The sequence below is a fragment of the Entelurus aequoreus genome, linkage group LG25 (genome assembly GCF_033978785.1).
Source record: "Entelurus aequoreus isolate RoL-2023_Sb linkage group LG25, RoL_Eaeq_v1.1, whole genome shotgun sequence".
NCBI lineage: Eukaryota > Metazoa > Chordata > Actinopteri > Syngnathiformes > Syngnathidae > Entelurus > Entelurus aequoreus.
Window position 1 is genome coordinate 21,373,734 of NC_084755.1, and position 19,165 is coordinate 21,392,898.

The following is a 19,165-nucleotide window of genomic DNA, read 5'->3' on the forward strand; positions in this document are numbered from 1 at the left end:
TCGGACATTTTTTAGCATCCAATATCAAACAACTCTTCACTCAACCCCGACCCTCATCGCTCACCTGCGACGGGCAGCTAACAAGCCAAATAATAGAGTTTGTGAACATTGCTCCAAAGTACGTTTTTTTTGTTAATTTATATTTACAAAAGTAAACATTGACTTGTGCAAAGGCAGTGATTGTTTGCTATTATATATATATATATATATATATATATATATATATACAGTATATATATATGCATATATATATATATATACTAGGGGTGTGGGAAAAAATCGATTCGAATTCGAATCGCGATTTTCACGTTGTGCGATTCAGAATCGATTCTCATTTTTAAAAAATCTACTTATTTATTTTTTATATAATTTTATTTTTTATTTTTTAATTAATCAATCCAACAAAACAATACACAGCAATACCATAACAATGCAATCCAATTCCAAAACCATACCCAAACCAAGCAACACTCAGAACTGCAATAAACAGAGCAATTGAGAGGAGACACAAACACGACACAGAACAAACCAAAAGTAGTGAAACAAAAATTAATATTATCAACAACAGTATCAATATTAGTTACAATTTCAACAATGCAGTGATTAAAAATCCCTCATTGACATTATCATTAGACATTTATAAAAAAAATTTAAAAAAGAACAATAGTGTCACAGTTGCATTGCATCTCATAAGCTTGACAACACACTGTGTCCAATATTTTCACAAAGATAAAATAAGTCATATTTTTGGTTAATTTAATAGTTAAAACAAATTTACATTATTGCAATCAGTTGATAAAACATTGTCCTTTACAATTATAAACACTTTTTACAAAAATATACTACTCTGCTTGCATGTCTGATTGATTGATTGATTGATTGATTGAGACTTTTATTAGTAGGTTGCACAGTGAAGTACATATTCCGTACAATTGACCACTAAATGGTAACACCCGAATAAGTTTTTCAACTGGTTTAAGTCGGGGTCCACTTAAATTGATTCATGTTACAGATATATACTATCATCATAATACAGTCATCACACAAGATAATCACATTAAATTATTTACATTATTTACAATCAGGGGTGTGGAGGGGGGGAGGATATGGACATCAAGTAGTGGACAGAGAGAGAGAGAGAGAGAGAGAGAGAGAGAGAGAGAGAGAGAGAGAGAGAGAGAGAGAGAGAGAGAGAGAGAGAGAGAGAGAGAGATCAGAAGGCATAAGAAAAAGTATCTGCATTTGATTGTTTACATTTGATTATTAGCAATCCGGGGAGGGTGTTAGTTTAGGGTTGTAGCTGCCTGGAGGTGAACTTTTATTGCGGTTTTGAAGGAGGATAGAGATGCCCTTTCTTTTATACCTGTTGGGAGCGCATTCCACATTGATGTGGCATAGAAAGAGAATGAGTTAAGACCTTTGTTAGTTCGGAATCTGGGTTTAACATGGTTAGTGGAGCTCCCCCTGGTGTTGTGGTTATGGCGGTCATTTACGTTAAGGAAGTAGTTTGACATGTACTTCGGTATCAGGGAGGTGTAGTGGATTTTATAGACTAGGCTCAGTGCAAGTTGTTTAACTCTGTCCTCCACCTTGAGCCAGCCCACTTTGGAGAAGTGGGTAGGAGTGAGGTGGGATCTGAGGTGGAGGTCTAGAAGTAACCTGACCAGCTTGTTCTGAGATGTTTGGAGTTTAGATTTGAGGGTTTTGGAGGTGCTGGGGTACCAGGAGGTGCATGCGTAATCAAAAAAGGGTTGAACGAGAGTTCCCGCCAGAATCCTCAAGGCATACTTGCCAACCTTGAGACCTCCAATATCGGGAGGTGGGGGGTGGGGTGGGGGAGTGGGAGGGGGCGTGGTTGGGGGCTTGGTTATTTACCGCTAGAATTCACCAACTCGAGTATTTCATATATATTTCATACATATATACATATATATATATATTTCATACATATACATATATATATACATATATATATATATATATATATATATATATATATATATATATATATATATATATATATATATATATATATATATATATATATATATATACATATATATATATATATATATATATATATATATATATATATATATATATATATATATATATATATATATATATACATATATGTATGAAATACTTGACTTTCAGTGAATTCTAGCTATATATATATATTTATTTTATTTACATAAAAGAAATACTTGAATTATCTATCCATTAGATGGCAGTATTGTCCTGTTTAACTTCTCTGTTCATGACTGAGAAATCATTTCGGCCACCGTGTTCAATGGAGAAGTCTGTTCTACATATTTACAGGCAACATACACCTTCCCCTTCGAACTGTCCTGGATGAACTGAAATTCTTGTCTCCATTCGTTTTGGAACTTGCAAGCGTATTTATATTGTGGGAAAGCGGACGTGAGAACAGGCTGTCCCCACTCAGTCTCGGGTCCGCATTGAGCTGGAGGGGGCGTGGCCTCCAGCTCCGGCTGAATACCGGGAGTTTGTCGGGAGAAAATCTCTGCCGGGAGGTTGTCGGGAGAGGCGCTGAATAACGGGATTCTCCCGCTAAAAACGGGAGGGTTGGCAAGTATGCCTCAAGGTGCTTTTGTTGACCAGAGAGGAAATTCTGTAGAGAAATCTCGTTCGTTGGTTAACCTTTTTGATTACCTTGGTTGCCATTTTATCACAGGAAAGGTTAGCCTCTAGAATGGAACCTAGGTAGGTGACCTCATCTTTCCTGGTGATAACAATGTCACCTACTTTTATGGTGAAGTCATTGACTTTCTTAAGTTTGATGTGGGACCCAAACAGGATGGATTCTGTTTTACCCAAGTGTATGGATAGCTTGTTGTCAGCGAGCCAGGTGCAAGTTCTACAGAGCTCAGCACTGAGGATTTTCTCCACCTGTGACTTGTCCTTGCCGGATACCAGCAAGGCAGAGTCATCCGCAAACAAAAACAATTCACAGTCGCATGCCGATGACATGTCATTTATGTATATTAGGAACAATAAAGGTCCCAATATACTGCCTTGGGGGACTCCACAGCTCACCGAGAGGGGGGGGGGACATGGTGCCGTTCACCTCTACCACCTGCTCCCTCCCCTCCAAGTAAGATTGCAGTCAGCAGACTGGGGTAGATCCTGCTGAAATCCTATGTATTGAATGAATAGAGAAACCTTTTGAATCTTGGCAAAAATCTTAGCCACACGATTATCAAATGTAATAGGAAAATTAATTCATACTGACCAAACTGGCTTCATGGAAGGTCGACAATCTTCAGACAATACAAGGAAATTGTTTAATGTTATTTACTATGCTAGAAGTCTCCCTTATCCCACAGCAGTATGTACTGTTGATGCGGAGAAGGCATTCGACCGCATAAACTGGTCATTTATGTTTTGCACATTACGTAAATTTGGATTTGGAGATAATTTTATACAATGGATTAAGATGCTTTATACAAGGCCCATGGCATCAGTCAAAACCAATAATCATATTTCAGAACCTTTTTCGTTAAAAAGAGGAGTAAAACAGAGATGTCCTGCATCTGGATTATTATTTAATTTGGTTATTGAACCCTTAGCTGCAAAAATAAGAAGTGAAAATAATATTCATGTTATAAAAATTGGCTCTCAGTATAATAAGCTATCGATGTATTGTGACGACATAATTCTCTACCTGTCACATGTTAACTCCTCTCTACACTATATCAATAATGTCATCACTGAATATGGCTGTTTATCAGGGTATAAAGTCAATTGGGACAAATGTGAAATATTACCACTTAACACTGCAAGAAATCACAAGTTCAGAACTCCAAAATTGGGTTTGGTTTTGAAATTGTATTGCATTATTATGGTATTGTTGTGTATTATTTTCATAAAAAAAAAAAAAATACATAAAAAAAAAATAAATAATAAAAATCGTTTTTGAATCGAGAATCGTGTTGAATTGAAAAAAAAAAAATCGATTTTGAATCGAATCGTGACCCCAAGAATCGATTCTGAATCGAATCGTGACCCCAAGAATCGATTCTGAATCGAATCGTGACCCCAAGAATCGATTTTGAATCGAATCGTGACCCCAAGAATCGATTCTGAATCGAATCGTGGGACACCCAAAGATTCCCAGCCCTAATATATACACAGTATATATATATATATATATATATATATATATATATATATATATATATATATATATATATATATATATATATATATATATATATATATATATATATATATATATATATATATATATCTATATCTATATATACATATATACAGTATATATATATATATATATATATGTATATACATATATACAGTATATATATATATACATATATATATATATATATATATATATATATACATAAATATATATATATATATATATATATATATATATATATATATATATATACATAAATATATATATATATATATATATATATATATATATATATATATATATATATATATATATATATATATATATATATATATATATATATATATATATATATATACACTACCGTTCAAAAATTTACAGAAGCTACAAAACTGACCTTCCTTTGAGCATATTGAGTTTCTGGAGCATCACATTTGTGGGGTCAATTAAACGCTCAAAATGGCCAGAAAAAGAGAACTTTCATCTGAAACTCGACAGTCTATTCTTGTTCTTAAAAATGAAGGCTATTCCACAAAATTGTTTGGGTGACCCCAAACTTTTGAACGGTAGTGTATATATATATATATATATATATATATATATATATATATATATATATATATATATATATATATATATATGTATATATATATATATATATATATATATATATATATATATATATATATATATATATATATATATATATGTATATATATATATATATATATATATATATATATATATATATATATATATATATATATATATATATATATATATATATATATATATATATATATATATATATATATATATACTGTATATGGGGTAGATCTTGCTTTGGTTTTTGGCTGAGACCAGGAATCTTGGGCTCGAAAAGGTTGGTGACAACTGGATTACATCAATATCTTTTAATATCACAACTTTTTTTTGTATTGTTTACAAAATCAGAAAATAAGTCCCTGGACACAGCATTGTTTTAAGGGCAAAAACAAATTATTCAAATCAGAGCCAATAGTAGAAAATAATCGGAATATTTATACTGTGCTGTTATACCACCATCCTATGTTTTTGTCTACTTATAAATGTGATCAAAAATGTAATCATTCAATGATTACATTACATTACATTACATGAAAGTACAGTATCAGCATTGGTATGACCGATACTGCCACTGTAACTACTTGGTATTGGATCGATACCCAAATTTTAGTATTGCCCGAAACTAATGTGAAATAGCCAAAAACAACAGAAAAATAAGTGCTTATTACATTTTTTATTACACTTTTCAACAGAAGTGTAGATAGAACCATGCACAAAATTTTGTCAAAATAATACAACCAAAAATTATGTCAGTAGCTAAATTAGGAGCCTTTGTAACCCGTATTGAAATGGTTCTATTATCATTTATATGCCAACTAATATATTGTGATTCATATCGTTATCGCAGCAGGTTGCAAATGCATATATATATATATATATATATATATATATATACATACACATAGTACAGGCCAAAAGTTTGGACACACGTTCTCATTCAATGCGTTTTCTTAATTTTCATGACTATTTACATTGTAGATTGTCACTGAAGGCATCAAAACTATGAATGAACACATGTGGAGTTATGTACTTAACAAAAAAAGGTGAAATAACTCAAAACATGTTTTATATTGTAGTTTCTTCAAAATAGCCACCCTTTGCTCTGATTACTCTTTCGCACACTCTTGGCATTCTCTCGATGAGCTTTAAGAGGTAGTCACCTGAAATGGCTTTCATTTCACAGGTGTCATAGTTTTGATGCCTTCAGTGACAATTTACAATGTAAATAGTCTTGAAAATAAAGAAAATGCATTGACATGAGAAGGTGTGTCCAAACTTTTGGCCTGTACTGTATATATCCCTATTTAGTAGTAAGATGGATGGAATAATGATTGGATGAAGGGTAGATAATCTTATTGGACAGAATGACAGACAGATGCACAGAGGATGGATGGATACCAGGCAAACGGGCGGCGAGCTGGATGAGTCACCTATTTAGAAATATTTCTTACCTGTGCATCCAAAGGCGACGATTCCCACTGAGACCAGGTTGATGATGTAAGCCTGACTGGTGGTGAACTTGGCCAACCACACATCAAATATGCTGACAAACACCAGCGGCCCCAATGCTAGAATGTAGCCTGTACATAGGTATTACACAATCATTATGCATGCATTATATATACTGTACATTATACATACATGAGACATACACTAGACATACATTATGCATACATTCATTTGTAGCTCATGACTAAGTCAGTCTTGACATGTTTTCACAAGCAAATGCAGCTTTGATGGACGAAATCCGGTGACGCGGGCGAGGGAGGTGAGGCAGAGCCTAATCACAAAATAAATATGTGTCCATTTAACAGTGTTATAAATGTATTTTCTCCATAATGAGTTAATTTATTAAGTACAAATTGTTGAATTAGCACATTTCCTGATAAAAAAAACCAAACAGGGCAGAAACCTGAGATGAGGCTAAATGTGTACTCTTTCATAAGCAGTATAGTGATGGTTAAAACGATACCGAAGCATCAATACATCATAAAAAAAAAAGGAGTGATGCTGCGTCCCTCGATGTGTGTGTCACGTTAAGAAAAAAACACACAGTCGATACAGCTGCAGTCTTATTTCACTATGAAGCAGCAAACTGTGTGGAAGTCCTTCTTACGGCTAAAAAGTGACAAGCTTGTATACTAAATGAAGTTGGAAGAGTGGCGTGTCGCGTTTGACATCCGTTTTTTTTTTACCATCCTCAAATGGAATTAAGAAAAAGGAAAACAAATCATAGTCTGGGATCATTTTCCTTATAGCACCAAATAAGGTAAATGTTATTCTCGCCCTGTTTACTATTTGGCTCATTGACAAGAGTTCCGCGTTTCATATTCCTTTTTATGCAGCTATTCTGCAAAAAAAACCTAAAACAATTATATTTGCTAACTATTAATTTTATTTGCAGATCAATGTAGTGACTTTTTTAAAATCCAGCTAGTGAGTGTGCCATACACTCGCTGAGGTGTCATTTACCCATCACTTGGATGGCATGCAGGGATGGCTACCTTTCACATTCGAACCGATACTGTACCAATTCCCAATACCTGGGAATCAATACATTTCGTTGTTCGATAATTAAAAAACATTTTTTTTAACGTAACATTTAATAATAAACTCATTATGATGAATAACTGCTGTCCAGTGTTATATGTTGTTTTTTTTAATTACATTTCTAAATCTCATTTGCAAGTATTAAACAATATAGTTGACTTTGCATGCAGTTGTAGTTCCAGGACATTAAAAGGCAGTGTGTTGACTTCATAGCTAGGAAAAAATATTAACTAGGATTTCTGCAATTCCGGCAGTTGTGAATGCCACCGCGACACTCGTGAGTCGAACTGAAATGCTAACTGTTAGCATGCATCAGGTACCAAGTGTAATGACTCAAAGGAGTACTACTGCGAAAATGGTAAAAAAGTTAGTGTGCTAATGCTGACATGCGAACAGTTAGCATGTGTCACATACCAAGTTATATGACTTTGGGGTAAACGGTTACAAAATTAGCTATAAAAGTTAGCATGCTCTTAGTTAGCATGTGTCACTACCAAGTTATACGACTCTGGGTAAACGGTTGAAAAATTAGCTTAAAGAGTTAGCATGCTAACAGTTAGCAGGTGTCACATACCAAATGATAAATATTGTACTTAATGCTGTTTGATTGTAACGTGTATCTTAGTTGTAGTTTTATTAACAAATTTGGAGGTGTTGAAATTGGCATGTAAAATTGCTCGTGCTAATTAGTAGCATGCATACGGCTGATTCAACTGAGCTTGCGCATTTTGGCAAAGTGGACCCTTACTTTATATTTTGTGTTTTCTAGCGGGCATACTTGCTTTGTATGCCTGATACTTGCTGCTAAACTGCAGAGAAATGTTGTACGGCGAGGCACACAGTTCCGTGGCTCACCATGAGGGCGGCGTACGTGAGCTGGCAGGTGCTTGCCGCTGCTGTCTTTCTACAGAGACACTTCGGAAACAAAAATAAAATAAAAAAGACCTTTTCAAATATACAAGTAGAACGTGATGTAGGAAATACATAACCTTCTCTTCTTTATTTTGTTATCCTCTTAACCTTGATTGACTATGTGGAGTTTTAACAAGGTGAAAGTTAATCGACTTAAGATGCGGGTGAGGTAAATTGTAATGTGTACATTTTTCTCATACAATTGTAAACTAGCATGAATTTGTATTTGGTAACATAATTTTTTAGGGGTTATTCCATTATGGGAAATATGGCCTTAAAGTTAAAAATAACAATGATTGTCACACACACAAGGTGTGGTGAGATTATCCTCTGCATTTGACCCATCACCCTGACCCCCTGGGAATTGAGGGGAGCAGTGAGCAGCAGTGGTGGCCGCGCCCGGGAATACTTTTTCCATTCCAATTCCAACCCTTTGATGCTGAGTGCAAAGCAGGGAGGTAATCTTTGGTAGGACTCGGCCGGGGTTTGAACTCACGACCTACCGATTTCAGGGCGGGCACTAACCACTAGGCCACTGAGCAGGTAGATAGCTTCAGGTCCAGATGTCAATCACAGATCATCCAGAGAGTGCTGGCTTTTGCCCGCATGACAAATGGAAAGGTAAACGATAGCAGCGGTTGGATTTTAAGAGGAAGTGTAAACTCATTAATAACATCTGGTAAGAGCCCCCACTGGTAGGAGTAGAGATCAAATTTAGCAAAGTAACAACGCTGTGTTGTCTGCATTTGTACAAACAAACTGGGTGTTTGTCCAAACTAGCCGGGCCCAAGGCTAGAACAACAAAGAGTAAGCGTCTTCGTGTTTTGGTCAAACGTTTCCTCACCAGCGTCATATTTGGTCCATTCCCACCACCAAGTCGTCCTCAGGATGTCAAGAACAGCAATATACAACATGGGAAAGAAGAGTTGTGTCCATGCCGGTTTCTGTGCAACTCACCCACAGTGATTCTGGTGTGCATGCTGAGTCTCTCCACCAGCACGTTGTTCAGGATGACAGCCAGGAGAGCCACCAGGATGTACGTCAGACTCATGTCGAACACGATGGACGTCCCTGGAAGGCGCAGCATTTACACCCATGGGAGACAACATCACATTTCGGTGCACGTTTGTACCTTTAAACTTGTGGTGAAGGTAGTCCACGTCTGTGATGAAACTGTTGTAGGGCAACAGGAAACCAACCCCCGCCAATAACATGGCGAAGTAGATACCATGGTAACGGTCGTCAGGGAGCGGCTCCTCAAAGTCTGAGTGGGAAGATAGGAAATGAAAAGCATATGAAATCACAGGCAGGCAATAGATCTTCATTAATGTCCCATATCATATACATGATGTCATACATTCTACACCAAAAAATCGAGTTATTATTACGCCGCAAAAGTTTCCCAGAGGCCACAGCCCACAGTTTTCATCCGATTGTGAGCTCCCCCCAAAATTGGAAAAAATATCCCAGATTACCCAGAATTCTCGGGTCATTTTTCCCTTTTGAAAATGAATGGGCCATTTTTCGAACTTGCACAATTCCCGCATTTCTCAACCGATTCGAACCATTCCACCATCCACACACTCCACTCATCTTGGAAAATCAAACTACCATGTGCCAAGTTGAAAACAATTCCAGAAAATCCCAGAATTCCCAATTTTCCAAAGCCCTATTTTCACCTCTTGCTGGAAAGATTTTTCAGACCGCATTTTTCAACCGTTTTTGACCATTTCACCTTCAAAACATTCTTCTTAGTTGGGACAACAACATTTGTAAAAATTCCCGCTTTACCCGAAATTCCAAGAATTCCAAATTACCCATTCTCAATTCAAACTCTTAGTACGTCAACATTTTTTAACCTGTTCCAAAAATTCTAACACCAACTCATTCATATCATCTAGGACACTTGTGCTAGAATTAATATTTTCAAAAATTCCCGGGTTTTCCCAAAATTCCCAGAAAATTCCCGTTCAAATGAATGGACATATTCATAGTTTACAATGCCCTAAATTCTCAAAATATTTTGCATTTTTAAAACCGATTCCGACCTTTCAACCATCCACACACACATTATTCTTCCGATATATCGAATGCAAAACATGTTTTCCCTTTTCCAAAATTCCCGGTTTTCCGGCAATTTTCTTCACATTAAAAATGAATGTGAAATATTCAATCTACTGCATATCGCACATTTCTCATCCGATTTGAACCGTTCATGCACACACTCCACTCACCATGGACATTCAAGCCAGCATGTTTCCCATTTCCGAAAATTCCCAGATTACCCGGAATTACCAGGAATTTTCCCCCATTGAAAATGAATGGGCAATATACAAACCTCTTCATATCCCACATTTCTCAACCGATTCGGACCGTTCCAAAATCCACAGACTCCACTCACCTTGGACATTCAAGCATTTCAGTTTTGCTTACGCATATCGGCGGTTCGGTGGCTTGCTCATTTAGACGCAATTCCAACCGGAATTGCAAATTCTAGTTATTTATATAATAACTCATCTGCTAATGCTGGATCCTTCATACAGTAGTTGCATATGCACACGTTGTCAACATTACGTAATAGTCACTAAATGTAAACAATCATCACAGGATGAGCAGGGATCTTCTCCAAGACTGTCTGCTTGAACGTAAACATGATTACCACAAAAATCCATCGCCATACAGAACCCCGCTGTGATTTTTTTTTTTTACTATATATAAATGTTCCCCTCTGGCAGTCATGTTTAGAAGAGCCAGAGTGTTACGGTTGATTGCGTCTTTTGGCTCGGAATTCTGACTTCTCCCTGGCAGGCTGGTGTGAGTGGGGACGCTCCACTCCATCCGTGATTGACAGTTGAGAGGGGGGGCCAGAGAACAAGGCTAATAGAGGTTATCTGATTAGTGCAGACTCTGCGAGCTGAATAATGTTATGGTAACAAGGTTGTTGACACACACTGACACACAATGACAGTGTAGTAGAAACGTGAATCGAAAGGGAACCGCATTAATTTTTCACCCATATGGGTGTGACTTCCCTGGATTCATTACTGACTTTTTCCATAAGATTTATAACATATTTTTATATGAAGGCACATACAACAATTTACTCTGTATTTTTTGTTTCACGCCGACAGTATTACACTGTAAAATTATATTTCGCAACAATTAATTTATTTCACAGTAAAATACTGTATTCATAGTAATATCACAATAAACTAATGTAAATCCAAACTCATCTGTCTTTTAAAGGGACACTGCACTTTTTTGGAATTTTGCCTATCGTTCACAATCATTATTAAAGACATGACAACAGTTGGATTTTTTTTAATGCATTCTAACTCGTAAATAAACGTAAATAAACTTCATTTTACAGCGGAGCCAATGGGAGGTAATCTATTCCGCCCATTAAATCCGATAAATAACCATTCAAAAAAAGCCAACAATACTCCATCTACATTTCGTGACTTGAATATTAACCAAGTGTTAGTGATATTTTTCACACAACTATTTATAGCGGCGCTGTGATCACTTGCTTGTGTGTCAATGTTGACATGATCGGCTGATGAGCTGGTTCCTCGCTTCCCTGCTCCTTGGAGGTTTATTGTTGATCATAAATCATATCTCTCACCTGGACAGAAGAAGTCTGAAGATGTAATCCGAAAAGTTGGTACACTTTGACAGCCATTTAGGACCCGGAACTGTCAAGAACGTCACAAAAAGATTCTTTGCCATGATTATGAGACATCCTTCATCTAAATGACATGAACATCCCAGCAGTCGGCACCTTAATGACAGCAGACATTATACAGTAAGTGATATTTTATTATGTTTGTTGGCTCTCTTGAAGTCTGCAGAGTGACAGTGATGAAGAAAACAAAAAAGCAAAAGTGATGCGTTTTTTTAATTAGAATGATCAAAGTATGTAAATATTAAATGTTATAAATGTGCTTGTTACTACATTACATATATACTTACATCATGTATATAAAACCCTAATGGAGGTGCTTGGATGTTTTTTAAGGGCTTTATAGTCAGAATTTGGGCGGCTCCCATAGGCTCCATTGTAAGCGGACTTTTGGTCGCATTTATTTAAAATTTAAAATGCATAGAAAAAATAACATCCATCGTCATGTCTCTCATAATGATTGTGATTCCAAAAAAGTGCAGTTCCCCTTTGAAGGGGTTCCAGAGACTACGTTACACACTCTTGTATCGTAAGTGGCGGTATGCTGTTAAACCGAGAGTAATTAAAAATAGTATTACAATTGTGAAGTTACAGCATTTAGTTGTAATTTCATTATAATTAACCGTAAAATCACAGCTCCGGAGTTAAAGTAAATTGCTGTAAAGATATTTCACAGTAAATTACTGGAAATGTTACTGTAAAAGTAATGCAATTATTAACTGATGATTTGCTGTGAATTTACAGTTGGTCATTGAGACCACAGGCTCAAACAGGTCTGAGGTGTTTATAAAACAGTTGTAATTCCAAAGCAACTACTAATATATTGTGGCATTAAAGTGAAAAAAAAACCTATCAGGTTGCCTACAGCCACAGCCACTAATAATACTATTGAATTGAATAATAATTATAAAAATTTTGGTATGTAAGCACTGTATGCTTATTATATTCAATAAATAATTAGTCCCTCCCGGAATTTATGATTTACGCAAATTATGCACAACCTTCAAATCCCAGGAATTTACCCACACATTTTGGCCGATCAGCATGATTTTTGCCAATCGAATTTGGCTGTAAATTAAGTCCGATTTGGCTTTTTTTTTTTGCAGAAAAGTCAGGTCCCATCACAATTAAAAACTTGCTGTGGTACAAAACCGGCATCCTCAAGCACAAAATGGCTGCCAGCGAGACACAAAATTAATGAATGAAGCTTTGGTGTTAGGAGTGCTCTTTGTAGCGGAGGTCGTGACCCCAAAAAGCAGGAGACAGCGGGCAACGTGCAGGTACAATGCAAACAGTGCATGGAGGAAAAAACTGCACTGAAAAAACACAGGAGATCTGTGCAGGAAAAAATAGTTGACAGAGAGCTGACAACAAAAGAAAGTAGTTTAAGCAAAAATGCCACAAACCATGAAAGTTTCACTGAACACCAGGACCCCAAACATTTGGAACGATCCCACAACCAACAAAGAAAAGAGACCTGGCTCCAACACCAGGTGAGACAATCAACACAAACAAGCCGCGACTGAGGAGGGAAGTGCTCAGAAAGACAATAAAGCTGGGGTGAACAGAATACAAACACAACAGGAAGTGGAACCAAAATAAAAGTGTAAAACAGGAAGTGAAGCCAAAAACGCAGGAAACACCCGAAACTAAAACAAAGAATGGCCTGGCGGAACAGGTCATAACAGTTAGTACACAGAGATATGGTTCGCACCAAATTGTATATTTGGAGCGATTCAAACGTTCGTAAACCTCACAAATGGTGGGTCACTGTACTTAATGTTCAATACCAATGTTTCTTAAACTGCTGTACCACTAAACAAGGAGTTTGGTACAGGAGCATAATTTTGGGGGGGGTTACTTGACGTTTTCTTTCTCTGGTGTGTTTTGTTTACAAATATGATGCCCATGTTGCTAGAAAGTAGTCTGGTTTGAATGCTTGTTTTTTTGTTGTTTGATTTCCTACTATAGATCTGAGAGTGTGTATGCAGTCACAAAGTATCTTACCAGTCTCCGACAACGCCAGGACGCCTCTCTCCGGGACGTCTTTGCTGATCTCCTCCTCCTCCAGCTGGTAGGAGTCAAAACTGTAGCTCTGCACCACACCGCTCTCCCGTCCCTCCCTCCATCCTTCTCTGCCCGCGTCCCTCCATCCGCCTCTCATTCCGTCCCTCCACACGTCCCTCTCCTCAGGCGTCTGCGCCGGGGTGGGCCTGCGGCGCTCTGGCCCCGCCGAGTCCATCTCTGCAGCCGAGTCCAACGCTCGCTAGACACCAGTGGGAGCATGCATTTTGCACATAATCCTAGAGACACACCCTTTTCCAGTCGGGGGTGATGGAGGCAGATATTTGGGAGAGCTTTAGATGATGGAGGAACTGCAAGGGGAAGGGAGGGGAACATAATAAAAGAATAACAATACAATATCAGACAAGTCAAGGTTAGACGGCTCGTGGAAGTGTGTGTGTGTGTGTGTGTGTGTGTGTGTGTGTGTGTGTGTGTGTGTGTGTGTGTGTGTGTGTGTGTGTGTGTGTGTGTGTGTGTGTGTGTGTGTGTGTGTGTGTGTGTGTGTGTGTGTGTGTGTGTGTGTGAGAAGAATATTAACTGGGAAAATGACAAAAGATGCATGAGTGTGTGGCAGGCCAACTGAAGGGAATGTGAGCAAAAATGTCGCTCTGCAAGGCATTGAAGCATCAAAGGGAAACACAAATAATCATATAAATTAAACATCTAGCTAAAAAAATCTCTAAAGTGATGTGATGTTTTTGCACCTTTTTATGGAAGCATGCACAAATATGCTATGCACCGCACATATATGCAACCTCTAGACATTTAACCCATGAACACAATTAAAAGTGTACACACCGCAGCAGCTGTACTTCAATAGAAGCCTTTCATTGGCTCCATTCAAAAGTATTAACACGACACATGCTCCTCTTTGTCATGCACGTCAACAACCAGCAAATAGTAAAGTCGGCACCTCAACATCAGTACTAGTCCACTAAATTCACTATCAGTATTCTTTGTATGCCTATGCAAGGCTCTTTCGCACTTTCAATAATAATAATATCGTCCTAAATTAGATCAAAAAGCCACAAATTAAAACATACGCGATATATTTTGCACCAGACAAAGATTCTGCTTGAAGAACCAGCATCCACTGCAGTTGTGTTTTGCAGAACTCTGATAAAAGATATACACACAAGGAGCGCTCTGCTTTTTTTAGGAACCTCCAAGGTCCAGGGTCCTCTATATCAGTCATTCCCAACCACTGTGCTGCGGAATATTATCAGATTTCACTTGATTGGTAGGAAAATTACGATTTATTTACGACAAATAATGTATCTTTACGCCGGTATACAGGCCGTGCTTGATTTACGACATTGTAATGGTACGGCGTTTCATGTTATGGCGTTTCATGTAACGGCGTTTGACGTTACAGCATTCCGTTCTACGACGTTTCGTTTTATGACGTTTCGTGTTATGACGTTTCGTGTTATGATGTTTCATGTTACGGCGTTTCGTGTTACAGCACTTCGTGTTACAGCATTTCGTGTTACGCATTTCGTGTTACGGTGTATTGTGCTCAGGTGTTTCATGTAGCACGCTGTATCGTGTTATGCCTTATAGTGTTACAGAGTTTCATGTTACAACTTTGGACGTTACAGCATTTCGTGTTACGGCATTTCGTATTTACGGCATTTCGTGTTATGGAATTTCGTGTTACAGCGTATCGTGCTCAGGCGTTTCATGCATCCCGTTTCATGTTACGTTGTATCGTTTTATGCCTTATAGTGTTACGGAGTTTCATGTTAAGATATTTCATGTTACATAGTTTCACATCACAACGTTTAATGTTACAGCGTTTCGCGTTACGGCGTTTTGTGTTACGACGTTTCGTGTTATGGCGTTTCATGTACCCGTGTATCGTGTTATGCCTTATAGCGGGGTCGCCAAGCCGTAGATCACGAAATATATATGAGGTGAAAAAAAAGTATTATTATGACATTAGTGACACCCCCACTTGAAGGGTGGCTAACAGACCCGCCAACAGGCACAGATTTTAACCCCTTAACACACCCGCACACCTCTTCCACTCTCTCGTCACCCTCTCATCCCGCTGCTCTCGACACCGCAGTCACACCCTCTGAGCACGGCCGAAAACTTCACCCACTCGTCTCACATACATGCATTGCATGATGTGCACAAAAAACATCGAGCTGCAACAATGCATTAAGGCTGACTGTTGCAATGCATCTGACATATTCCACCATCCTCCTGCATGTGAGGACTTGCATTTTGAGGACGAACATTAGAAAGGTGCCCACACTTTCTGGGCAGCAATCATTGTCTCGCTGAAATAAGCAGGGGCGTCCATGATAACATTGCTTGGATGGCAACATATGTTGCTCCAAAATCCTGTACACTTTTCATCAGTCCATCTTAGATGAGCTCGGGCCCAGCGAAGCCGGCGGCGTTTCTAGGTGTTGTTGATAAATGGCTTTCGCTTTGCATAGTAAATGATAAATGATAAATGGGTTATACTTGTATAGCGCTTTTCTACCTTCAAGGTACTCAAAGCGCTTTGACAGTATTTCCACATTTACCCATTCACACACACATTCACACACTGATGGCGGGAGCTGCCATGCAAGGCGCTAACCAGCAGCCATCAGAGGCAAAGGGTGAAGTGTCCTGCCCAAGGACACAACGGACGTGACTAGGAAGGTAGAAGGTGGGAATTGAACCCCAGTAACCAGCAACACTCCGATTGCTGGCACAGCCACTCTACCAACTTCGCCACGCCGTTCCTGTCAGTAGAGTTTTAACTTGCACTTACAGATGTAGCGACCAACTGTAGTTACTGACAGTGTTTTTCTGAAGTGCTCTTGAGCCCATCTGGTGATATCCTTTACACACTGATGTCGCTTTTTGATGCAGTACCGCATGTGGGATCGAAGGTCTGTAAAATCATCGCTTACGTGCAGTGATTTCTCCAGATTCTCTGAACCTTTTGATGATATTACGGACCGTAAATGGTGAAATCCCTAAATTCCTTGCAATAGCTCATTGAGAAATGTTGTTCTTAAACTGTTGGAAATTTGCTCACGCATTTGTTCACAAAGTGGTGACCCTCGCCCCATCCTTGTTTGTGAATGACTGACCATTTCATGGAAGCTGCTTTTAACCCAATCATGGCACCCACCTGTTCCCAAGTGTTTGATGAGCATTCTTCAACTTTCTCAGTCTTTTTGCCACTTGTGTCAGCTTTTTTGAAACATGTTGCAGGCATGAAATTCCAAATGAGCTAATATTTGCAAAAAATAACGTTTTCCAGCGAATACAATGATTTGCAAATCATTGTATTCTGTTTTTATTTATGATGTACACAGCATGCCTAATTAACTGGTTTTGGGTTTTGTAAGTCCTACAATTATAAAGGCTAAGCCTAATTGGCTCAATAAAGGTTGGGAATCACTGCTCTGTAAGACAGGAGCAGCAAGTCAAGCATTCATTATGACTATTTCAAGTGCATTAATGTGCCTGTTTTGGTGCGATCTGCACTTTGTGTAGGTGGCGTGACCCCAGGATGCAATGACATAGACGCAGTTGATGTGAATAAAGTCAAAGGAGGTGCTAAAAAGTAGTGGCACAATATACATAAAGGCAAAAACTACAGAGGTGCTTGATAATCCACTAAGAATATAGAGGAAAAAAACTCCAAGAAGTACCGAAATGCAAAAATACAAAAACACAAAGCTATGCAGGAATCAGAAACAAAAAAAACTCAGGTTTTTCTCAGGAGAAAGCAGCAACTAGAAAACAGCAGTGTCTGCAAAAAAAAGAAGCGATGACCTGACAACGAACTTCTTTCTTCTTCTTCCTCTTTTTGTTTTACGGAGGTTGCAAACTGGGAATGGAATGTGGGAACTGCTTTTTTTTTGTGATTTTCCCAATCAATATGAGAGACCTCTTCTCTGCGCTGCCACCTTACCGTGGTAGAGGAGTTTGCGTGTCCCAATGATCCTAGGAGCTATGTTGTCCGGGGGCTTTCATGCCCCCTGGTAGGGTCTCCCAAGACAAACAGGTCCTAGGTGAGGGATCAGACAAAGAGTAGCTCGAAGACTTCTATGGGAATGCATCAACAAGGACTCAGATTTCCCTCGCCCGGACGCGGGTCACCGGGGCCCCCCTCTGGAGCCAGGCCCGGAGTTGGGGCACGATGGCGAGCGCCTGGTGGCCGGGCCTGTCCCCATGGGGCCCGGCCGGGCACAGCCCAAAGAGGCAACGTGGGTCCACCCTCCAATGGGCTCACCAGTCATGGGAGGGGCCATAGAGGTCGGGTGCATTGTGAGCTGGGCGGCAGCCGAAGGTAGGGCACTTGGCGGTCTGATCCTCGGTTACATAAGCTAGCTCTCGGGATGTGGAACGTCACCTCGCTGGGGGGGAAGGAGCCTGAGCTAGTGCGCGAGGTAGAGAAGTTCCGGCTGGATATAGTCGGACTCACCTCGACGCACAGCAAAGGCTCTGGAACCAGTGCTCTCGAGAGGGGCTGGACTCTCTTCCACACTGGCGTTGCACGCAGTGAGAGGCGACGAGCTGGGGTAGCAATTCTTGTTGCCCCCCGGCTCAAAGCCTGCATGTTGGAGTTCAACCCGGTGGACGAGAGGGTAGCCTCCCTCCGCCTTCGGGTCGGGGGACGGGTGCTGACTGTTGTTTGTGCTTATGCACCAAACAGCAGTTCAGAGTACCCACCCTTTTTGGATACACTCGAGGGAGTACTGGAAAGTGCTCCCCCGGGTGATTCCCTTGTCCTACTGGAGGACTTCAACGCTCATGTTGGCAGTGACAGTGAAACCTGGAGAGGCGTGATTGGGAAGAATGGCCGCCCGGATCTGAACCCGAGTGGTGTTTGGTTATTGGACTTTTGTGCTCGTCACAGATTGTCCATAACAAACACCATGTTCAAACATAAGGGTGTCCATATGTGCACTTACCACCAGGACACCCTAGGCCGCAGTTCCATGATTGACTTTGTAGTTGTGTCATCGGATTTGTGGCCTCATGTTTTGGACACTCGGGTGAAGAGAGGGGCGGAGCTTTCTACCGATCACCACCTGGTGGTGAGTTGGCTGCGATGGTGGGGGAGGATGCCGGACAGACCTGGCAGGCCCAAACGCATTGTGATGGTCTGCTGGGAACGTGTGGCAGAGTCTCCTGTCAGAGAGAGT

General features: G+C 39.3%; 1 protein-coding gene and 1 long non-coding RNA gene across 3 annotated transcripts in view; one reads left to right on the plus strand and one right to left on the minus strand.

Moving 5' to 3' along the window:
• Positions 1-19,165, plus strand: part of LOC133642274 (uncharacterized) — an 88,024-nt gene that overhangs the window by 30,554 nt on the left and 38,305 nt on the right. The window contains exon 3 of the long non-coding RNA XR_009824490.1: positions 13,908-14,010. This is a non-coding gene — a long non-coding RNA (uncharacterized LOC133642274). The remainder of the gene's footprint in view (positions 1-13,907; positions 14,011-19,165) is intronic.
• The window catches only part of slc29a4a (solute carrier family 29 member 4a), a 59,198-nt gene that overhangs the window by 13,412 nt on the left and 26,621 nt on the right, over positions 1-19,165 (minus strand). The window contains exons 2-5 of one of the 2 annotated variants that reach the window (XM_062036374.1): positions 13,944-14,311; positions 9,387-9,518; positions 9,212-9,325; positions 6,244-6,372 (exon numbers count right to left, since the gene is read on the minus strand). In XM_062036374.1, coding sequence (XP_061892358.1) covers positions 6,244-6,372; positions 9,212-9,325; positions 9,387-9,518; positions 13,944-14,178 — 610 coding nt within the window. In that variant the 5' untranslated portion in view covers positions 14,179-14,311. Of the gene's footprint in view, positions 1-6,243; positions 6,373-9,211; positions 9,326-9,386; positions 9,519-13,342; positions 13,437-13,943; positions 14,312-19,165 lie in introns of those variants that run through there. The other variant, XM_062036375.1, reaches the window with a different exon arrangement.